The sequence below is a fragment of the Sciurus vulgaris genome, assembly GCF_902686455.1.
Source record: "Sciurus vulgaris genome assembly, chromosome: 16".
Taxonomy (NCBI): domain Eukaryota; kingdom Metazoa; phylum Chordata; class Mammalia; order Rodentia; family Sciuridae; genus Sciurus; species Sciurus vulgaris.
Genome location: NC_136477.1, coordinates 27,883,094 through 27,907,148, shown reverse-complemented (window position 1 = coordinate 27,907,148; position 24,055 = coordinate 27,883,094). Strand labels below are relative to the sequence as shown.

The following is a 24,055-nucleotide window of genomic DNA, read 5'->3' as shown; positions in this document are numbered from 1 at the left end:
TTTGTACAGGTTTTCTCACAGCTGAATGAAGGAGCAGCTGATGGGTAGGGCTATAACATACCCTCGTTTTTCAGGCGGGTTGCTTTGGTCCTTGGTGTGAGTGTGAGACTGAGAAAGGAGGAAAGAAAAAAAAAAACAGACCCGGCAGGGCGTGGAGAGGGATGGGTCGCCTAGGACATCCCAAGCACACTGGACGCCCCGGAGCGTCCGGCGACTAACTCCCTAACAGGGCAGTGCTCAGGGGACTCGCGGCCCGCAGGGGGCACTGGCGCGCCATCCTGCCGCGGGCTGTCCGGGCCGCCCACCCCGCGGGCGCGCCTCTCTGCAGACCAGCGCCGCCCGGCCCGGGACCCGCTCTCTCCCAGCGCGCAGGCTTCTCAGCCGGACTGCGGACGCCGCCCGCTCGCGGCCTCCCGGGTACTTGCTTTCATCGCCCGCTCAAGCCACCGTCCCGGTGCCGGCCCGGCGCCCGCATCCCGCCGGTGTCCGAGCGCAGAACTCGGGCCCCCGGGAGCCTCCTGGCCGTCGGCGGCTCGCGCGCTGGGCGCCCTGCTCTCGGGCAGAGGGGAGGGCGGCGGCCGGCTGGGGATGGGCAGCCCGGCGGCGCGGAGGGGCGCCGGGGGGCTCCGCGCGCTGCTCCTGACGCTGGTTGCCGCCGGGGTCCCCGCGGGCGCTTACAACCTCGACCCGCAGCGCCCGGTGCGCTTCCAGGGCCCCGCCGGCTCCTTCTTTGGCTACGCGGTGCTGGAGCATTTCCACGACAACACGCGCTGGTGAGTGCCTTCCCGACTCCCCGACCCCGGCCCGGCCAGCCCTGGGGCCAGCCACCGTGGCCGCCTTTCCGGCCTCTTCCACGCCGCGGTCCCCAGGGGGCGATTTAAATGTCTCCGCTGCGCGCGGCTCGGCGACCGGGAGAAGGCGGGAGGAGGCAGGACGCCGGGTCCCGGCCCCGTTGACGTCCCGGCCCGCGCCCAAGGCGGAGGGGGCCAGCCCGGCGTTTCCCTAGGGGTCCCAGCGTGCTGGGGGCGGGGGGGGGAGACTTTTCCAGTTTCCAGGCTCGGCTTCCCTCTCAATCACATAGTAACAGCTTGTCTGCCTCCGAGGGACCGAGCACCCCGAACCCCAGGAGACCTCAGGGCAACTCTTGGGGAGGGTTAAGTCTATCCAGCGCCGCTGCACGCGGGAAAGGCAGTACCCAGAGACGTGAGGGGAATGGGCTATGAGTGTGTGTGGTGGGGCGGGGGGCAGAGGGGCCTTCCAGGAAAGGCACAGTGGACTCAGAGGCCCCCTCTGCAGAAGCGGATCTGAGAGGCTCGGGGATGCAGGGAAGGATAAGGGAGGAACCCTAAGTGACAAAACTTGTGTGGCTTGGGGAATCATCTCATGTACCACCTGAGACAAACGCCAGCATGCGTCTTGGGAGAGGAACTTAGGTTTTGTAGAGGCCAGAGAGTCAGTTGCACACCCCCCACCCCCAGAGGTGTGGGAGCTCTCATTAGGCACCATCAGCTGTGTTAGCAGAGTTTCAGTGCCCAGCCCCATTGGACTAGCACTAAAGAGACTGGTGCCCTCTTTGGCCACTTCCTCTGAACCAGAGGGAATAAAACAGCCACTCCATGTTACTTTTCCGTTAGAGAGAGGCCATGAGTAGCTCCTCCCTCTTCCTCTTTTCAGGATAATGCTTCCATTTGGGTCCAGGTGACAGCTTTTGAAGCAGAGGTGGATGATTGTATATTGGGTCATCAGTGTGAGCATCCTCAGGGGTGTCAGATGGAGATCAGCGCTGCTTGTGCACTCACATATATGCTGGAGAGTCTCTGCTCTGGCTTGAAAAGAGGCTGATGGAAAAGGGTGGTGTGTGGATGGTGGTCCTTATGCCTTCCTGCAAGAGGGAACTCTGACCCACCAGCTCTTTAACAATCATGCTGTTTAGAAGAGCTGCCTCTAAGTACACCAGTTTTCAAAGTCCATGTGTAGTGCTTCTCCAATTCTACCCCATCGCTTCTGAGGTTTATTCTAGTGGCTGAGTTTAAGACCAAACTGTTTCTTCCTGCACTTGCCAAATCCCGCTTTTCAAACAAAGCAGACTGAATGCCTTTCCTATGTTCTCCAGACTCCAGGTCTACTGTGGGCTTTGGATGTGGTACAGGCACAATCTTGGTAGAAGCAGTTGGAGAACACATCCTAGAAGCCCACACTGAGCTCCCAGACTCTGTGACCTTGGCACTGGGCATGTGGAAGAGCTGTCAAAAATAGCAGGGCTGCTTTGGGTAGGGGCTGCTGAGGAAGGACAGGCAGCTGAGTGACCCAGAGCATTGGGTGCAGTCTGCAGGTGTGGCTGCCTGGTGTGCCCTGCAACTCTTTCATGGCCAGAGGGAGAGGTGCCAGGCTCCTATCATTTGGATTTGCATGAGCCCATTCGTCAAGGCCTCCCTTGACCAGGTGGGAACAGGTGAAGAGTTGAGAACAGACCTGACAGAGAAAATGCGCTCAGATTGATTTTAAAAAAAAAAAAAAAAAAAAAAGGAAAACCGTGTGCTGCGAATACATTTGGCAAGTGCGGGAAAAGATAGTCCAGCTTTAAACTTGGCACCCAGGGTAGATGGTAGGGAGGAAATGGAGGTAAAGTTGAGGCCTGGCCTGGTAGCCAGCAGAGGGACTGCTTTTTCTGGGGTCTGTGGGAACCACTGCTAGTCTCGAGTGGCCTCAGCTGGTCTGATGCTAAGCCAGCTGCTCTTTGTATTGGAGCGCTGGTCCCTGTAGCTTCTCAGATACCTGCTGCACTGTAATGAAATCTTTTTGAAGCACACCATCCCCCCGACATTGCCTTAATTGTTTTTAGTTTTTGCCTTTCTTTTTCATTTCCATTCTCTTGCTGCTTTTGTCAAATATTTTCCTCCCTGTCCTTTTCCATTCTTTGTCCTTACTCTTGTCTTCATCTTAGACTTTGGACATTACTTTGTGCTGATCATGCTACCCGGTCTGGGTGCTGTGGCCTTTGAAGCAAGAATCTTCCAACATCTTTGCTCTTCTTTTTCCCTAGAGGCTAATGAAACTTGGACCTTTCACCTGCACAGGCCCCTACCAAGGTCACAAGCCTCATTTCATTACAATTTTGTAGAACTCTTCTTAAATGTAGTCACCCTAAATGTACAGGATTCAGGTCCTGTGGAGTCTGCATCTACCCTAAGTCTCTAATCTTTAATCTTAGTTGACTAAGTGATGGATTGATGGTCTTTTACTACGGGGCAATTCTTGAACCCTAGCTCTTCCAATTCCACTTCAGGGGCATGTAGATTGTTTCTAATTATTCATAATTAAGAGCAGGGGTAAACATCCTTATGACTAAATCCTTGCGGACATCCTTAATTATTTCCTTCAAATCAATCCCTGGGCTTAGAATTGCTGTGTCAGAGAGGATGGAGGTTTTAAGGCATTCTCTATTGAATTACCTAAGTGCCAGTGAAGCGCAAGTGTGTACTTTAGGAACATGTGTTAATGTATTCAAGCACTGGGGTTTTGGAGTAGTTCAGCAAAAGGCTGCTGTTGTGCCATGGAAGAGCTGGGAAATATGATCACAAGTCTGTGAGGAAGGTAAGCAATTTAGACATGAAAAAGAAAATAGTGTGTTAAAACTTTGAAAGGAAACATGACAAATGTTAATTAACCCCTGTATCTTGAGGCTAACTTCAAATTTGCAATCCTCGTGCTTCAGCCTCCTGAGTCACTGGGATTGCAGGTGTGTGCCATCACACCTGGCTGGAAGAAATTACTCCTTGACTTCTTAACTGGTTCTCTAGCATTTTACCATGCTTGCTTCATGCTAATTACTCATTTTACAGGTGAAAGGATGTGTTGGATTTAGGGTGGGGAATGTGCTAGAAGGGACTTGGAAAACCCAGACACTGGGTAGCACCATTGAGGGTTCTCCTGTTGTGTGTGTTGGCTTTCTGTTCCTGTAACAAACACTTGAGATAAAGAGAAAAGGTGTATTTCTGCTCAGTTTGGGAGGTTTCTGTTCACAGCCAGTTGACCCTATTGCTCTTTGACCTGTGGTGGGTCCATTCATCGTAATGGGAGTACGTGGAGGAGCAAAGCTCATAGCCATGGAGCAAAAAAGAGGGGATGGGGCTGGGATCCCACTGTTCTTTCCAGGGCACACCTCCTGTAATCTCATACAAGCCCCCACCTCAAGATTCCACCACCTCCCAATAGTGCCAAGGTGCAGACTAAGTCTTTAACAAATAGGTCAGTGGGGTACGTTCTAGATTGAATCTTTAGCACATTTTCAGATACCCCACATCCCCAGTGTACTATCACAGAGCATGTGGATGTGTGGTCAGTAGGATGTGTGTATTAATCCTGTAATAGCATTTTTACCAATTTTTTGCAAATAAATTGTCACCAGCGGGTCCTAGGTGCCTAGGTAAAGCATGGAGATAATCTTGCTTTTCTGAGCTTTGGTACTGAATCTGCCTCCTGTGGCCATATCCTACTGAGAACAGAACCCCACACCCATCATCTCTTCAAAGTGCTCATTTGATGGTCTTTCTGTCCCCATGCCCTAAGCCCCGAGAATTGGACCAGAATAACCTGATGGCACTCATCTCCTTTGGAGGCAAACATGCAGTTGACTCAATTTCCTTTTTTCTAATGACACCTAGAGCACGTCTGCCCACCCAGAGGTGGTCTCTCTCCCCCTCCTTCCCCCTGCCATCTTCTGGCATCCTTTGAACAACAGCAGTAGGTGCCAGGGAACATGGACAAAGCTGATTTCTGTCCCATTCCCTGGTGGTTCCTCAGCTGCAGAGCCGACAGCTGTAACACTCCGTGATATAAATAAATGTGGCCCGGTTGGCGTGCATCCCCTGCCCCAGACGCCCTAGAGTAGTTGGGTGTACTGGCTTCCTTTCTGGAGACGTGCTTCCTGCCCACTCTCCTGGGACACGTCGAGACGGCTGCTCTCAGGCACGGAGCAAGTGCTCGGAAATGGAAGGCGCACTTGACTTTTTGCTTTGAGAAGATTGTCAGAGTATTGTTCAGTGAAGAATAGGCGGCCATTCAGAGTCGAGGAGAATGTATCCTTGATTTGCATTCAGGTTGAGGCTGAAAAAGAGCAAACTGGATAGTTCTGGGGAGCTGCCCAGTGTGGTCGCCACTAGCCAGATGTCTTGCTATTTAAATTGAAATGAATTGAAGCTCAATTCAGTTCCTCAGTTGTGTTAGCCACATTAGTAGCCACATGTGGCTACTGGCTACTGTCTTGGACAGCCACAGAGGGTATTTTCATTGCAGAAGGTTCTGCTGGACAGTGTGGGTTTTAGAGCAATGACTTCAGTCAGAAAGGGCCAGACAAGGATGGAAAGATTTTAAATGAAAAATTAACCATTGGCATATTTGAGTATTAAACCCTAAACAGAAGTGCTTAAATCTGAAAATCTTGGGCAGATGAATAGATTCTTTTCATTCATCAGACACTGGAGTGCCTGTTCTGGGCTGAGGGGTGGGGATTCAGGAATTAAAAAAGTCCACCTGAAATTGGGTAGATGAGAAAATTATGGGGTTCTTGTCTTGTGTGTCAGGCAAAATTTAAGGTATGTTATAGGCTTCAGTTGTGGGGAGGTTGATTCTTGGACAACCCAAATGGCTCTGAGGGTGTAGGAGAGACTTGTGTGAAGGAGAAAGAGGTAGAAGTGGGGCGGCCTGGAGCTGTGGGCTCCTCAGCCCCTGCCTTGTAATTGTTGTTAAGAAACACCTGGAAGTGCTGGTGGCCGCCCTGCCTTCTTGTAACCTCCCTGTGGGTGTGTTCCCTGACTTCCCCTGTCCCAGGCTGGCTCCTGGGGGAAGGTGTAGTTACACTTCTTTAGCTGGATTTCTGGAAATGGCATTCTCTGACCTTGTCCCTAGTCCTCACTCACCCCTCAGAGCCTGCTTTCTCAAGCTCTTGGGAAGGGACCGCACATGTGTGGGCTGCGGTCTAAGGGAACCTAGAAGGCTGCTTCTCCGGCTTCAGGAGTGTTTCCCTGGAGATGCTGCAAAGTGGCGAGGGTGCTGTTTCCTGAGCTGGTGCTGAAGGCGGCAGGCAGAGCCTTGCAGGGTGAGCAGACAGCTGCCTCCAGCCAGTCTCTAACAGCCCGGTGTGAGGGTGTGAAGGGCTGGGCCCGCCAGCCCTGATTCCCTGCGGACATGCTGCTGTTCAGGAAATGGTCTCCTTCTGATAACTTCTGTTATGACTTGTCTGGGGAAAAATGTTTTTGCATTTATTAAAAGCAGCCACAGTGTTCTCTGAAATAATTTACTTAGGAGGGAATCTCTTGTAACTTTAAAAATCAAAAATGATTTCCGTCAGATGGTATATTCTGGGCAGCTCGAAGGGGTCAGATGCTCCCGCAGGCATCATGTTCTTTAGCTGAATGGTTGACGAGCTGGCGTGTGGTTTCCAGTTTGCCAGTTAGGCAGCTGAGGCTTAGAGTTGCACCCCATCCTGAGAGATCACCATAGTTGTTGGGGACTTGGTGTCAGTTTGCATCAAGAAGCAGATGATGATGGGGGTACAGGAGAATTGAGGGGTGATATGACTGGGAAAGAGAAAACAGGGTGAAGCAGAGAGCCTCAGGTTCTGATGTGGATCTGATAAGAGTCTCAGTTAACCCAGGGGGGACCATTGAGCAGAAACGGTGGTGATCTGCCATGACCAGTCATAGGCCAAGGCTGTCTGGGAGGAGCGGGTCCTCAGCTTGACCTCTGCAGAGAATGGGAAAGATTCAGCCAACTGTCCCCTATCGCCCCTGGCTGCTGATAGGCAGGAGGTGATAGACGCCTTCAGGCTGCCCTGGAGCCCCCTCATGCAGGAGTCACCTTCGGAAGCTGGGACATCTGCTCCCGGGCCTTTCCTTGTGGCTGGGGTCATCCGTCTGTGCTCATACCACTCTGGTTGGTGAGGGAAGCATTAGGCTTGATGGCAGGGCCTTGGAACTGATCCAGATATGGAATCCAGAGTATCTTTGCTCCGCATGACTCTGAGGGTGTAGCTTTCTGACATCAGAAGCCTCAGGTGAGGATTTCTGAGGCCAGAACTCTACCTTATGGTGAGCCATCAAATTCTCTGAACTGCAAGTCCTTTTAGCCAAGTGGATTTGGCAACCAGCCAATGCAGAATAAATTGTTTTATCCCTACCTTCCTTTTTGCCAGAGGCAGTTAGGAAGCTAAAGTGAGTCCAAGACTGGGAAAAATCTAGAGTCTTTGGAACCACAGACTTGGTCCCCAATGTCTGCCTTTTAGGTGAGCAAAAGGGACTTCCGTTTGTGCGATCAAATTGACAACAGTAACAGGTAGGAGAGGAGGCCTCCTGGCTGGCCTTGAACATGAGAAGGGATGAGCTGAGATGGAAGTTAGTTTCCTGGGTTTTCTGGTGTTCAGATATTTGGGATTATAAATCCTCCTCCCTCACATACTGTCAGCCATTGGAGCAGCCCATTTGCCTTCCAGACTGAGTTTCCTAAGTAGGTGGTGGGAGCCAGGAGGATCAGAATGGGTGCGGGGTGGGGACAAAGCAGCCCAGGGAGGTTAGGTGAATCCATGGAATGTTCTGGAATGCCTCATCTTTCTGAGAATACTTGTTTTAATGCCAGACAGACATAGTGTAACCTTCAATCAGACTTGTGGGATTGTAAGTCCTAGAATTGGACATGCCTCTTTCTTTTCTCTGGTCTTGCAGAGCCTGGGAGCAGGTGGGAGGCCACCCCACCCCTGTCGGGTGCTCTGGCTCCACCCCCAGCTCGACATAAGTCTGGGAAATAGGTTTACAGTTCCAAGGTGAAGTAAAGGTGGTGATGAGAAAAAAAGAAATATATATGTACCATAATCTAAATGTAAAAGTCTTGCCAGTGTCACTGAGGGGACTCTTCCTGTGCCTCTCTGCTCTTTCCCTGCTGGACATGGAACTCCACCGGCTTCGTTCATTCTATAACTGCATTTTCCTGTGTAATCACACTCCTCTTCCTCCTCTTATTGACTCCAACCTACAGTTCCCACGGTAAAAATAGGTTCTGCCCGCCTTTTAGGAATGCATCCAGTGTGCTAGAGGCATTGTGCTCTGTCACCTTGGTGTAGTGGGGGCTACTGTTGAGGCACAGAGAGGCCAAGTCACTTGTCCAAGATTATCCAGAAAGGACGTTTTGGGGACTGTGATAGGAACCCAGCTCAATCTAATTTAATGTTTATCTGACTGTTCTCAGGGTCAGAGGTGTATCAAGCCCTTGTCCAAGGAATCAGAAAGAGCATTTTTGTTTCCCCTTGGCCTTGCAGATGAAAGACCCTAATCCACTCACCCTGGGGTACATAGTCCCCCAAATGCTTGGCTGTCTACCATTCTTTTTGGGCCTCACCGCTGCCCTGGGAGGGGACCATGCATTCATTGTCTTTGTCCAGAGATAGAGTGGGGGGCTGGGGGAACTTCTGAGGGCTAGTTGGTGGAGGGAAGCTGGTCCCCTCCTGGGTGTGACTCCAGGCACACTCTTCAGGCTCTTTCCACCACCCCACCCTGCCTGTTGCATATCAGGGTCACTAGGAAAGCCTGTGCTCCTGGCTGGTGATGAGATTCCCTTGGGGGAGGGAAAGGAGATCAGGTGAGGAGAGGAGCCATGGCAGTAGTTTTCAGCCTCAGGCATCGGTAGTTGGTTTGGACTTGGGAGCCGCTGGTGGGTGATGGAGTTTCCATGGCCCAGTTCCTTTTTTTGTTTTTGTGGTACTGAGGACTGAACCCAGGGCCCTGTGCTTGTGAGGCAAGCACTCTACCAACTGAGCTATATCCCCAGCCCTGTATCTGCTTTTTGTTGTCACAGTTTTGCTGTGTAATAAATGACCCTAACACCAGCCACCATCTGTCAGCTGATGATTCTGTCGCTGGCAGCTCGGGCTGGGCTCAGTCAGGTATTTCTGCTCTGAGCTGGGCTCCCTCTCACATCTGGTCCACTTCTGGGTTGACTGGTTGGCTGGGGTAGGAAGGCTTCAGCTAGGGTGTGTCATCTCTGCTCCATATGTCTTCCCTTCTCTAGGTTCACCTGGGCTGGTACACAAGGGGTCTGGGCAGGGTGCTAAAAGGACAATCAGAAGCACAGATGGTCTCTTGAGGCCTAAGTCCAAAAACTGGACCGTGCCTCTGCTGCTGTGTCCTGTTGACCATTGCAAGTTGCAGGGCTAGCCCACATTAGGAGAAACAGACTGCACCTCTTTTTATTTTTTATTTTTAGTTGTAGATGGACACAATACCTTTATTTTTATGTGGTGCTGAGGATTGAACCCAGTGCCTCACACGGACTAGGCAAGTGCTCTACTACTGAGCTACAACCTCAGCCCCAGACTGCGCTTCTTGATGGAAGAAGCTGCAGAGTTACATTGAAAAGGGCAGGGACCCAGGACAGGTGGAGAACGGTGGCCATTTTTTCTAACGTTACTGGTGGTGAAATCCTGGACACCCCCAGATTTTTGTGGTGTAAATTGAGAGTCTGAATCAATTCCTGCCTAGCACATTAGTGACCACAGTTCTAAAGATCTGTGAGCTCCTGGGTTACTGCCAAGAGTTAAAGCCGGGACAGTGGGGATGTCAGGGTGCCCAGCTTTCTAACACTGCTTTGCCTGTTTTTATAAATATCCTCCTGCCTAAACATCACGAGAATCCTTGGGTACATTTTTGTTTCTCTTGTTTTACAATAGAGAAAAACTAAGTCTGAGTGGTTAAACTTGCTGGAGGTCACACAGCTTGCTAACGGTAGGGGCAGAATTTGGTCCTCATGTTGCTCCGTGTGCATCTTACATGCCACCCTCAGGAACTGGCCCACAAAGCTTAGAATTTGGGTTGAACTATTAGTTTAAAGCCCTTAGAACTCCTAGAAAGCCCTCTGCTTAAATATCTGGAAACTCAGTTTCTTCAAATGGAAAAGCTTCTGAGACTTTCTGGTCACAGCTCCAATTGGTGAACACTGTTGCCTCATCTGTCTGGGAATGAAGGGCTCAGGGTGGTCAGAGGTGGCTCTCTGGCACCAGCCTCTCTGCCCAAGCCTTGGCTGTTTTGTGCCCAGTGAAGGATGTGGAGGGATTCCTGGGGTTTCCCCGTGGTGGACACAGAGATTGAATTCTACTCATGTAACTGAAATGCGGGTTCCCAGGGGAACTTTGGCTTTGGGATCAAATGCATGAAAGCAAACCTAATGGGTTTTAAGTTTGTAATCCCCAGTTGCTGTCCTCGATCTAGCTGTAATTTTGCCCTGTGGAATGGCTGCTGTGGCATTTGTGGGGAGGGAGGGAACCTTTAGACACTGTCACTTCCTGGCTTCCCCAGGGAGGCAGCTGTGGCTCAGCCCTTCTCTGCCACCTGCTCTCCAGGAAGCGTACTTCCAGATGACTCACAGGAGTGAGCGAGGCGTTCAGAGCAAGGTGGGTGCTGGAATGGGACCTTCGCAGCCACTCAACCACGCCTGGGGAAACTGAGGAAGCATTTTTTTGGAAAAATAGGGCATTTGCTCTTCCACATGGGGAGGGAGTTTGGGGGACTGAAAGGAGCATTCCTGGACACAGTCACCCTGGGCTCAGGTCCCAGGTCTGTTGTGCAGCAGAGGTGTGGTCCGGTGTGTCCGAGTGGAATGCTCGCAAGAAGCCGCCCGTTAGGATTGACTTGAGCAGGAAATCAGACTCTCTTGGGAGTGAAACTAGTGCTGGCAGATGTACAGAGGGGCCCCCATTTCCAAGATGTTTGTGAACTAGTTCTGAAGAGGAGCTAAACCTCCGGTTAACACCATGCCAGCAATGCCAGTGGTTTGGAAAGGCAAGGTGACTGGAATCCATTTCTTGGGTCATTTGAGCTGGGGTTGGTGATAGAGAAAGGTTTCTTTTCTGGCTCAAACCCTGGTCTGTCCTCTATGATGGTGCTTCCAAATTCAAGTTCTGACCTTAGAGCTGCCCTCAGGGCCTCTCTTGGACTTTTCCGGGCATGGTCACATTTGAGTGGCTGGCACCAGAGGGAGCATCGTGTCTCTGATGGTTCCCTTTTTCTCCCTTCTTGCTGGGTAGGATCAGGAGTGGGCCATACACTCTGCTGCTGGGACACATACTGCAGCTTGGCAGCTGTGGGCTGGGACAGATCCAGGGACCACCTCTGGTCACCTGCTTCCCTGTCTGTGAAAGGGGGATAATATTAGTATGTCCCATTGGGTTGCTGTAGAGACTAAATTCAACACAGGCTTGCCCAGAACCCACATGCATGCCCTAAATGCCTGCTACCTACCAATCGCCCTAATTAGAAACCCAGAGCCCTAGGCTAATGAGAGGACTCCAAAATGTCTTTGAAGTTTGTGGTGTCTTTAACTGTGGGTGAGATAGGAGAACCTCGCTTCTCAAGGGCAGTCTACTGGCTCCAACTGAACCTGGTCATTTGTAATCAGTGTAAGTTGCGATACAGCACTTGTTAGACTACAGATGGCTTTAAGTGCACGTTCTGGTTTAGCCATTTGGGCTGATCTTGGATTCTGCACTTCCATTGAGGGTCCGTGCTGCTGGTCTGAGGGTGGCACTTGAAGGAGCCAATAGAAATGAGGACCAGCTTGATGGTTTATTGACAGGAGCCTGCGCAGGTGCTTTGGTATGGTAACCGTACAGGGGAGAGACGTGTTGTCTTAGGTGAATCAGGGAAGATTTTGGGGGCATGTTGGAAGTGGTTGGAGTGTCACTGTAACTGAGGATAATGAGAAAAAGCAGATGGCTATCTTCAGTGGCTTGTCCTCAACTCAGCCATTGTAAGCTATCTCCTGGGGTCAGGCTGGCAAATAGCCAGTGGAATGAACTTGAGAAAAACCATGCTCGGCTGGAAGCAGTGGCACATGCCTGTAATCCCAGGGGCTCTGGAGTCTGAGGCAGGAGGATCACAAGTTCAGGGCCAGCCTAAGCAACTACGTGAGGCTCTAAGTAACTTAGCAAGACCCTGTCTCAAAGAGGGCTGGGAATATGGCCTCGGGTTGAGTGCCCCTGGGTCCAATCTCTGGACCAAAAAAATTCAAGTGGCTCAGGTAGAGCCAGCCACAGGGTTCTGTAAATGCTGGTACAAGCGCCGCCTCTGGTGTGCCACCCATGAGTGTCTTGCATGTGTGCGCACACATCTCTATGTCCAGCTTTATTTTCCATTGCCCAGAATTTGGGAAAAACCTCATCTGGCCAGCTGATTAGAAGTTTTAACTAGAGGGATATTATCAGCGTATGTAAGCCATTGTTAGGACCATCAAGTACCTTGGGCTTAGAAAGAAATTATTCATCAAATCCCTTCTGTTAGATTAAAAATTTTAAAAATTATTTTTAATGCATTATAGTTATACATGAGGGTCATTTTGAAATAAATATATACAACAGTTTTGTTTCGTTCCCTGGTGAAAATCGCCTTCCCTTCCCTCCTTCCTTCCTCTCATCTCCTACCTCTATTAGTCTTCAATTTAAAAAAAAAAATTTTTTTTTGTAGTTGTAGATGGATAGAATGCCTTTATTTTTTTTAGGTGGTGCTAAGAATGGAACCCAGTGCCTCACACATGCGAGGAAAGTACTCTGCCACTGAGCTACGGCCCCAGCCCCTTCTATTCATTTTTAATTGATGCATTACACGTATATACAAAATTGAAACGCATTGTGATATATTCACACATGCACGTAGCATAATTTGGTCAGTTTTATTCCCCAGTTCTTCCCCTTTGCCTCCCCTTTTCCCTCCTCCTGGGTCTCTGGCTTCTACTCTCCTGTTTTCCTCTAGTTTTGGAAGATCATCCCTTTATTTTTTCTCTAGCTTCCACACATGAGAGGGAACGTTTGACCTTTGACTTGGATTTCAGTGTATTCTTTTCAGTGTATGTACACACACACACACACACACACACACACACACACACACACATACAAATGGGGTTCTACTCAGTCATGAAGAAGAATTGAAATCACATCCATTTGCTGGTAAGTGGATGGAACTGACAAACATCTACTTTAGATTTTGATGTAAATTTGGCCCTCCTGGGCCGTGGCTCCAGGGTCCAGAAGCAGTGGCTGCGGGTTCAGCTCTCAGGCTCCCTGCTGGGACATGACCTAGGAATCTGCATGTAGGGCAGCGTGCTGTCTGAAGTTTCCAGAGTCGTAATGACAGTTGTAGGCACATCATAGATGGATTCTTGCAGCCATTTCCCAACCATCATAGGTGATGAATTTTCTCTTGCTTGTGTTTTTGACTCTTTTTGGGAGGGGGAGTGATGCCGGTGTTGAACCCAGTGCCTTCCAAGCACTCTACCAGTGAGCTCCATTCCCAAACCCTGTTTCTTTGTGACTTTTCCAAAGTGAATTACAAATGGCAGTTATTCGCCCTGCTGATGTGAATTAGGAGTTGGGAAGTTTTGGCCCCAGCAGTGGCCCTGGGGTTTTCAAGTGGAGCTGGGTCCCCAGCTCCTAGGACTTGACATGTGGGCCTGCTGGCGATGCTTCAGTTTTGATATGTCCAGCTGCTAATTCTTCTCACCTGTGAAAACAACTGGTGTTGGAGCGCACAATCCTTAATTTACCCCAGTGGCTCTAGGCTCAGCCCCAGAAGCAAAAGGGGAAATTAATCTCTTCATGTGGTTTCTTCTCACTGGAGTTTCATTCTGGGTGTCATTATGCATTTGTGTTACAGCAGCCAAGGGCCGCCAAACTGCCCTGTGCGGGTGAGCAAGGCAGCGGTGGTCTGGTTGAAAAAGTGCTTGGTTAGATTTCCAAAGGGCCATGGGTTCCAGCCCTGCTTCTGTTTGGGAATTCAGCTGTGGCCCGCCAGGGTGAGACCAGCGGGGCAGCTCACGCTCCTCAAGAAGCTTCCAGGGCATTACTGAAGTGGGTAGGGCTGCTGGAGTGGGTGCCCTGACTGTGGAGGGCCTGGCTTACGTCATGCTATAGCTGGGCATCCTCATGGAAGCAGACACACACCCTCCAAGACTGACCTGGAGAGAGAGATTCCTTTGGCGGGGAAAGGAGGAAATCTCCCTTTCTGTGTCCTCGGGATCCTTCAGGTTCAGAGTGTGGAGGGTCAGCTCAGGGGCATCACCAGTGTTCTTGTGATGTCTGCCAGTCTTTGCTGAAGTCCCTCTTGTGGGATGGGAGGCCTTGCGTGCCCAGCCGGAGTGTTGGTGGGGGCGACTGGGTGAATGAGGCTCACAGAAGGAGACTCTTGAATAGAGTGACGGAGCCCAGGCATGCTTTCTTTATCCTCAGGGAGGCTGACCAGGATCCTTCCAGTCTCTGCTGGACACCTCCCCACAGATACTTAGCAGATGTGTCCCCCTCCGAGGCATGTGGGAGACGATGAATTTTGTGAGTGGAATGTCCTGGCCAGGTGGGTCTCCTTTCCACTCCGGCCTGCTGGAGATACCGAGCCACTCATTCTCATTGAACAGTGGCTTGGCATTTTCTATTCTTCGAACATCAATGTGGATTTTGATTAAAGTCTCATTGTGCAAGACTTTTTCCAAATGACTCACGGCTCAGTGCAACTGTCCCATTAGTGTTTTTTTAGTAATCTCTGTTGTAGATTTTCGGTTGACTATTTTCCAAAAACAAGGCACCAAACTAACAGGGTAAGATGGTTGGGAGGGGACCTGCTGCCATTTCCCCCATGTTCTCCACCCACCCAGGCTCAGACCTGACGCTTCTCTCCTCATGCTGTGCCTCACTCTTTCCCATAGCCAGGGAAGGCCCTGCTGGGGATGGCCCAGCCCTGCAGCTTTGAGGTTCAAAATGAAGGATGGGAAGCTTCTTTGTTGTCCTTATTGGAGGGCAAACCATCCTCTCTGGATTGTGCTGGGTTAGGGGTCGTGGTTCATAATTTCCCTCTGCTGCTGTCCATGTGTGGTGGGGGCAAAGAGGAGGAGGGCAGAGAAGAGAAATGGCATCTATAAATCTCCTATTTTTTTATTGAAAGTGCCCATGTCACATACAACGAAATGAATTATCATGAATTTGTATAAATGGCACTCAAGCGAACATTATCACCACCTCCAGAAGTTGATTATAACCTCCCTTGCTCCTCCCTGGAGACAGAATAGTTCTCTTGATCTTAATGCCATAATTGAACTTCACTGGCTTTTGAACTTCAGATACATTGAGTCGGAGCAAGAAGCTGTTGTGCCTGGTGCCTGGTGCCTGGTGCTCGTCATTCTGTTGTGCAAGGCAGCTGTGTGGCCGCAGTGGGAAGATGGCCACAGATTTTTCATTGCTGCCTAGAACTGCAAGACATTCTGCACCAAGATTTGCTTCTCCACTTTAGCACTGATGGGTCTTTCAGTCGGGAATGTTTCGTGCGTGTCCCCTGGAGAGCCCACATGTGCACTTGGGTTGGGCGTATTCTTAGAAACGGAATGACCGGGTTCTAGAGGAGGCACGGGCTCAGTTTTATGAGAAACTGATGAGTTTTCCAGAGTGCTTTTAACCGTTCACACTCCCCACCAGCAGTGCGTGGAGGTGCTAGTTGCTCTGCATCCTTGCCAACCCTTGGCATTTCAGTCTTCTTGGTTTTGGCCTTCTAGTGAGTATGGAGTGCCATCTCATTGGATTTATCTGGTAACTAATACAGGGGAGCACCTGCTCTTATGTTTACCTTATTTCTCGAGGTGTCTGTTCAGGTCTTTGACCCACTACTCTACTGGTTTGTCTGTTTTTCTTATTGGTTTGTAGGAGTTTGTGTTCTGAATAGGAACCTTTTGTTGCTTTCACGTGTTTCCATTCAACTGTCCTTTAATTCCTTCCCCCCCCCCCCCCCCCCCCCCCCCCGTCCCTGCCCAGTGCTGCGTATGAACTAAGGGCCTTGTGCATGTGAGGCAGGGGCTCTACCACTTAGCTGCACCTCAGTACCATCCTTTAAGCTTTCTTGTCCCCTCCCCACTATTGAGGATGGATGGAATCTAGGGCCTCATACATGCTAGGCAGGTGCTCTACCACTAGAGCCAATTCCTGGCCCTCCCTTAAGCTTTTTTAAAAAAATTATTTTATTTGTTCTAATTAGTTGTACATGAGAGTAGAATGCATTTATGCATTTTGATAGATCATACATAAATGAAACATAACCTCCCACCTTCCAGATTATACATATTGCAGGATCACATGGGTCACACAGTCATACATGTACATGAGGTAATCATGTCTGCTTCACTCTATCCTTCCTACCCCCATACCCCTTCCCCTCCCTTCACTCCCCTCTACCTCATATAAAGTAACTATTCTTCCCTATCCCCACTCCCTTATTGTGAATTAGCTTCCGCGTATCAGAGAAAACATTTGGCCTTTGGTTTTTTTTGGGTTTGGCTGGTAAATGGATAGTTAGATGATAATATCCTAAGTGAAACTTTTAATGCAGCTGGAGAAGATCTAACAGGTTAACTGTAGGACTCTCTCGACCCCTATGCACATGAGCGCATGCATGCGTGCACACACACCTGCACGCACACAGTAATGATTTCCCAGTGAGCATTCAGATGACTTGCCTGTGGCGGGGTGAGGATTTAACCACCTGCCTGCGCTTGTACTGGGTTGTGACAGAATGCCTTTTCCTCTTGCTGTTCAGGGTCCTGGTGGGTGCACCGAAGGCAGATTCCAAATACAGCACTTCAGTGAAGTCCCCTGGGGCTGTATTTAAGTGTCGAGTCCACACCAACCCTGACCGCAGATGCACCGAACTGGACATGGCTCGAGGTGGGTGGATGTCACTGCCAGGGTTTCCATGGGCTCTGCCACTTCACGCTTTGTTTTTTTTCTCCCCAGGGTACCCATCTGTCTGTCCTCTCTCCTCCCACAAATGTGTATTAAGTACTTATTCATTGTTAAATATTGGGATATACTGGTGGACAAAGCAAGGATCCTGTCATCCTTGGCTTTGAATATTAATGGTCAGAAGAGACATTAAAACAAATGAGAGCAAACCAGAGGGAAGGTGGGTACTCCATCTGAGCTGGATTGGAGAGACAGGGAAGGGCTCCCTGAGGACCTTTCCATGTGACTAGAAGATTCATAGTAGTTAGCTGGGCAGGTCTGGGAGGGAGAACCTCCAAGCAGAAGGGTTAGTAGTGTGAGGACAGTGTAGAAAGGGTGGTGGGCAGGGGAGGACAGAGCAGAGGGGTTGGTGAGGAGGGCTGGGGCTAGGTCACATGGGGCCTAGCAGGCCAGGGTGAGGTATGAGGGTGAGGAGGTTAAAATCAATTTTGGGCTTTGTATTTTAAGAGGAGAACAATATGATTGGGTGGATGTTTTTAAAAGCTCACTTTGGTCCAGTGAAAAATACATCTTTGGAGTAAGAAGGATCTGGCTGTGTTCAAAGCCCACTGGTATTTCCTGGGAATGCCCTGTGGCTTCTTGGGCCTCAGTTCTCACCCTGTCAAACCAAGATGAAAATACATACCTCACAAGGATTGCCTTGAGGAGATTAGCCAGATAAGAGAGCACATATGCAGAACTGTGCTCAATGAATGAGTCATTTTATTATCACTTCAAGTCCCTACTTTCTCCAGAGTCCTTTTTCTTCAAGATCTTCAGTTGTTATTTTTATATTATGGTACCTGGAATTGAACCCAGGGTTGCTTAACCATTGAGCTACATCCCCAGCACACACCACCCCCTTTTTGTTTTTTGATTTTTGTTTTTGTTTGAGACAGGGTCTTGCTAAGTCCTTAGGGCCTCACTAAGTTGCTGAGTCTGGCCTAGAACTTGCAATCCTCCTGCTTTGGCCTCCCGAGATGCAGGAATTATAGGTGTGTGTCACCATGTCCAGCATCTGTATTTTAAAATTATTTTTTGATAAAAAGTTCTTGTGGGGCTGGGGATATAGCTCAGTTGGTAGAGTGCTTACTTCCCAAGCACAAGGCCCTGGGTTCAATCCCCAGCTCTGCCCCAAAAAAAAAAAAAAAAAAAAAGGTTCTTGCAATTAGCAAGGGAAGAGAGCTATCCTCCGGTGCTCCTCAAAATGACTGGTTTCCCACCTGTTTCTTACTGATACGAACAACGACCAGCGAAGATCATTCCTTGACCCTAGTCTGATGTTCCCTTTTCTCCTCCAGGGAAGAATCGGGGCACGCCCTGTGGAAAGACCTGCCGGGAAGACCGGGATGATGAGTGGATGGGGGTGAGCCTGGCCCGGCAGCCCAAGGCCGATGGCCGCGTGTTGGTAAGGACTTCTGGGGTACTGAGGGCAGGGGGTGGTTCCCTGACTGTGGATGGCTTTGACCTCGTAGGAAAGCGGGACAGCATAGAGGCGAGGGAATGGCTTTGAGTTGGATTCTGCACTACTGCTTAGACAGATAACTTGCTTATTTTTTTTTTTTTTCCTTAAATCTACCAAATGTTAACAGCTATCCCAAGGTGCTGAGATGCGGATGTTGAACACTGACAAATATTTGCAAAGAACTTTGTAAATCTCATTTGTTACATAATTTGTGTGTGTATATATCTTTAAGTTGAGGTATAATAGATTTGAAATATGCAAATCATAAGATTGCATTTTGGGTTTTAAAAATTTTTTTGTTCTAATTGTACATGACAGTAGAATGCATTTATACATTTTGATAGCTCACATAAATGGAGTGTAATCTCTCATTTGATTATACATATTGCAGGATCACATTGGTCTTGCAGTCATACACACACATGAGGTAATTACACACACCTGTGTCACTCCCACACCATGCTATAGAGTATGTCCATTGTCCCTCCAAATTCTGTATTCCTATCCAGTCAACTCCTTCCACTTGGAGGCAACCACTGTGGTGACTGGTAGTACCACATATTACTTTAACTTTTTCTAGAACTTCATATAAGTGTAGTCCTACAGCATGTGCTCTTGTTTAAGTATTCTGAAGATTTGAGATTCATCCAAGTTATGTGTATCGGTAGTTCATTCCTTTTTTGTACTTGGATGCTTTACCACTGAGCCATATCCCTAGCCTTTTTTCTTTTTATTTTGAGATGGGACTTGCAGAGTTTGCTGAGGCTGGCCTTGGGCTTGTGATCCTCCTGCCTCAGCCTCATGAGTGTCTGGGATTACAGCATGCTTCACTGCATTTGCCTTCAGTAGTTGATTCCTCTTTGTTCCTATATGGTATTACGTTATGAAACACATGCTTTACAAAAATTAAGACAGGTTCTTGTTATGTTGCTCAGGCTGCCCTTGAGCTCCTGGGTTCAAGTGATCCTCCTGCCTCGGCCTTCTAATAGCTGGGACTGCAGGTACCCATCACTGTGCCTGCCTTAAAATGCATGTTATTTTAATTAGTCACTTATTTGACTTCCAAAGTGCATTTGATATCTTCTGATCCATTATATTCTTTGAAGGAGAGACAAAATCTTTGCCATCAAGTCTCCTAAGTGCTTAGCATTGCATTGCCCAGTAAGGCAGCCACATTTAAAGTCACTTAAATACATTTAAATTCATTTAAATGTATCAAAATTAAAAAGAATTCAGTTCTTTGGGCCACGTTAGCCACATTTCAAGTACTCAGTAACCACATATGGTTACTGCTTACTGTGTTGGACAGCACAGAGAACACTTCCTTCATCCCAGAAAGTTTTATTGGACTCAACAAAGGAATTTAACCGCCACAGAGATTTGATTTTTGGGCCGTTTCCCTCTTTTCCTTGTAAACTTTTCTATTGAGATGTAACACTAAGACACTTAGCGTGCACAACTGTAGTTGAAGTTTTCATAACATACACTCGTGCCCTTTCCCAGTCAGTCCCCTGCCCTCCGAGATCACCTCTGTTTGGCTTCACAAGTGTCTTCTGCCATCGCCTTTTCTTGAATGCTGTAGGACATTTTTGTCACAACAGCATAAGGTCCAGAAGGGAAAATGAGACCGACAGCCCCTCACCAAGGCTTCCTTTGGGCCACCAGCTATGAAGTGGAGGGTTGAAGTATATTTTAGCCCAGGGGAAGCAGGTTTTCTTTGAGGATCTAGGCAAAATGTTCATGTCCCCTCTGAGGAACCCCATTTCGTGCTAAACTCCATGAAAGAAACTCTTCATTCAGATTCCACCCTTCCCGGCACAACGAAGCACCTCGCCCTCCTCGGGCCCCGGGGCGAGGGAGGCAGCAGCTGGACGCTGTCACTGGCATCGCATCGTAGTCCTACTGAGGCTCTTTGGGCCTGATGGGTGCCTTGGATTCCAGTCCTTAATCACTGTCACCACTGGCCCTGGACCCTTGCCAAGCTGTCACATTCCTCCAGGCCTAACAGCCTGACCTCAGTGGGAGGACTCGGCCCCAGAAGGGCCAGAACTCATGTCTGCCTTTCTGTAGAAATAAAGGGAAGAAGCCAGCATCTATAAATCAAAGCACCATCTGAAGTTGTGATTCAGAACCAAAGAGAGGAGGCAGTGGCCTAGCAACAGCATATCACAAAATGCTTTTAAGGACATCGAGCGTAGAGCCTAGTCTTCTCCTGTGAAGATACTTCCTCTCCTCATGAAAGAATAATTTTTTTTTGGGGGGGGGGGGGCTACTGGATTGAACCCAGGATGCTCTACCGCTGAGCTACATCCCCAGCCCTTTTTGTTTTTTGAGGTGGACTCTTGCTAAGTTGAGACTGTCCTTGAACTCGTGATCCTCCTACCTCAGCCTCCAGAGTTGCCACTGTGCCTGGTGGAAGGATGATCTGAGACTTGTTTCCAGAGGGACAAGACAGAGGTTCTGCAAGAAAGGGCCGTCTCTGGGGACACAAGCAGCAGGGGAGATCATGGGGAAGATTTGGCAAAGGAAGTCAAGGCAGACAGAATATTTATAGACAGTGGTGCTGTGGATAAGCCCATCTAATTGCACGCAGAGCTCTTCTAATGTCTTGCACATCGATTACATCATCTCTTCAGTAAGCTACTCTGTATGGGTGCTGGAGAAGGAGAGGGGTACCCAGGGGTATCTGTTGTCTCATCTCTTTTGTTCCCAATTGTGGACAAAAACATATATAGCATCTTAACCTTTTTTATATTATATATGGTAATATTAACTAAATGCACTTTGTGTAGTAGATCTCCAGAATTTTTCCATCTTGCAGACCCAAAATTCCATCCATTTAACAACACCTCCCTTTCCTCCCTCCCCTTGGGACCTGGCAACCGCCCTTCTAATTTCTGAGAGTCTGATTGTTAGATCTCCTATAAGTGGAATCATACAATACTTATCCTCTCATGAAAAGCTTCTTTCACTTAGCCTGATGTCCTTGTTGTAGTTCAGTCTTGTTATAGCATATGGCAGGATTTTTTTTTTTTTTTTTTTTTAAAGGTTGACTAGATTTCATGGTATATAAGTCAACTTGTCTTTATTCATCCACTGGTGGCCGTTTATACATCTAGGCTGTTGTGAATCATGCTGCTGTAAACATGCATCTACAAACACTCCTCCAAGATCCTGTTTTCAATCCTTTTGGGTATTTGCCCAGAAGTGGGATTATTGGATCACATGGTAATTTTTAATTTTTTGAGAAACCTCTATATTATTTTCCAAAGTGGTTTCAGCATTTCGTATTCTCACCAGCAGCGCACAAGGGTCCTGGTTTTTCGACACCTCACAGGCTTTTATTTTGCCGTTTGGTGGTACTGGAGTTTGAACCCAGGGTCCTCACGCATCCTGAGCATGCATCTGCCACTGAACTGCATTTCCACGTCATCAGCCCTCCCCTTTTTTGTTAAAAAATGTTGGCTGTCCCAGTGGGCATCGAAATAGTATTTCATCATAGATTTGGTTTGCTTTTCCTGGTGATTGGTGATGTTGAGCATCTTTTCCTCTGCTTTTTTTGGCTATTTGTACTTTGTAGAAGTGTCTAAGCCTTTGCCCATTTAAAAATGGAATTGTATCTTTTGTTGAGTTCTCGGGGACTTCACACGTTCATTTTTCTAGGAAAGGCTTTCCTTAAGTCCCCTGTGTCCTTGTCACCCCTCCTTCCTCAGTTTAGGTTCTGCCTCCTCCATGAAGCCTGTATGGAAAAAGTTCAACATCTTTTGTGTCATTAAGAACTCAGTATGACGTTGTTACCTCATATTGCATGTATGATTAATTTTGTGTCCTTTTAATGGAAACCACTTGGGAAAAGAGTCCACTTTTACTCTCCATGCCTGGAGGACATATCTTAGGAATGGTATCTTAAAGTGTGTTTATATAACATGAGGCCTGAGCGTCCTTGTTAGAACATTTAGAAACAGTTTATCATCTTTTTCTTGGTGGCTGATCCTACGTCATGGATAGAAATACCAGGCAAATGACTATAAAGTGACCCTTGGAAATGACAGGTGACAACAAGGTACAATGTGTGGCCATCTTGTCCATATTCATGTTTCAGAGGCCTCTGATCCATTTGCTCTTTCTTTAATGTCTCCATTCTCCCCATTGAAACTTTCTGGGAGGCAAGTATTTATTTTAAAATTAAAACCAGAAAGGATGTGTGTCATTTGGATGCATCTTGAAAATTGAGGAAGGGGAGGTGCTGCAGGGATACGAACAGGGTCCCTAGGGAGCACAGCATCCGATTCCAAGGTGGGGTTTGAAGAAGGAGAGGTGGGTAGGGCTGCTTTGAAAGGGACACCTGGTCCTGATTTCAAAGTAAGGAGCGGATGGAGCAAGGGAAAGCTGTGGCGGAGAGTGAAGGCCCTTATTGACAGAGGGCATTATTTGGATGCACGTGGGCAAGACCCCAGCCTGTCGGAGCCTCAGACCTGGCCATCTGGGCTCTGAGCAATGTGGTACCTTCCAGTTTTGCCTCAGGGAACAAATGATCCCCAGTGCAAACACAGCCTCAGGGCTGGGGGGCAAGCCCCTTCCCTTCTTACACTTTTCCCTCGCCCTCCCAGTGTGCAGTTGATATTTTAAGAAACAGGCAAGAAAAAAAATTCCTTCTTGCAGTAACCACTGCTGAACCCAGTACAGGCACCGGTGCGAGCACCTCACAGGCAGTGGAGGGCAGCTCGGGAAGTTCAAGCCTGGTATCTCTCCTGTTGATCAGAGTTGTCAAGGTGCAGACGACGACAACAAATAGTTTTAATTTGTAGATTATTTCTGGGTGAAGCAGTGTTCTCTGGCTCTCTCTGCTGTTTCCTTTCTAGCCATCAGGGCTGTCCTGATCTGTTCACTTCTTTCAAAGTCGCAGGGTACATTTTTGTATTTACTTCTGTTGCTCCGTTTCCTGGTGTGGGTGGGCGCGCATGTGCAAATTCTTCATTGAGCTGGGACGCACATGCAGAAAAGGGCGTGAGCCATCAGAGTGCACCTTGATGAGTTTTCATTAGGGGGACATCTGCTCAACAACATTCCCAGCACCCCACAAGCCCCTTCCTGGCGACTCCCCAGTCATTGCATCCTCCTCAGTGGAGAATCTGCTTCAGGGGACCCTGGTGGCATCCCAGCCTCACTTTGATCCTGTGCCCATCACACAATGTTCTCAGTGGCCGGGGCCTGGCTGTGTGTGAGCCATGGACCCGGAAGCATGAGAGAGGCTTTGGCCATCTGTACTTGGTGAATGAGCATGTAGGAGGTTAGGGTGGATCTTTGTGGCCGAGCCACCTGGAGAGGCTCAGTACCCACCCCCTAGGAAGTACATGCTGTTTCCATACAAGAAAAAAGGCCTTTGAAATAAATTGTTGACTTTCTTCCTCTTTTTATTCCTTGGGAGGAAAAGTAACCCTTCTAGCTTGAAATACATCTGGTTCTAAGGTTTAGAATGGTGGCAGGTCCTCCTCTCCTTTGTAGGATGATTTGTGAGTGAGTCCTTCATTGCCAACTCTTCCCCCGTCCCCCGCCCACCCTGGGCTGGGAATGGAACCCAGAATGGCCATGTCCATGCTCAACACACATGCTACCACTGAACTACACCCTTATCCCTGAGTAGGTCTTGCCATTTCCAGAGAATGCTCTCCTTTTCCCGTTCTTTCCTGCTGTGCTCCCTTAGGATGACTCACGGGAGAGATTGAGTTATTAGTACTTTGCAGATAGTCCCTTAGAAATTTGTGTGTGTGTGTGTGTGTGTGTGTGTGTGTGTGTGT

General features: G+C 48.7%; 1 protein-coding gene across 1 annotated transcript in view; it reads left to right on the top strand.

Annotated features, from left to right (window-relative positions):
- The first annotated feature begins 319 nt into the window (after positions 1-319).
- ITGA9 (integrin subunit alpha 9) overlaps positions 320-24,055 on the top strand; it is a 326,698-nt gene continuing 302,962 nt past the window's right edge. Inside the window, exons 1-3 of the mRNA XM_079116258.1 lie at positions 320-773; positions 16,608-16,735; positions 18,094-18,200. Coding sequence (XP_078972384.1) covers positions 589-773; positions 16,608-16,735; positions 18,094-18,200 — 420 coding nt within the window. The 5' untranslated portion in view covers positions 320-588. The remainder of the gene's footprint in view (positions 774-16,607; positions 16,736-18,093; positions 18,201-24,055) is intronic.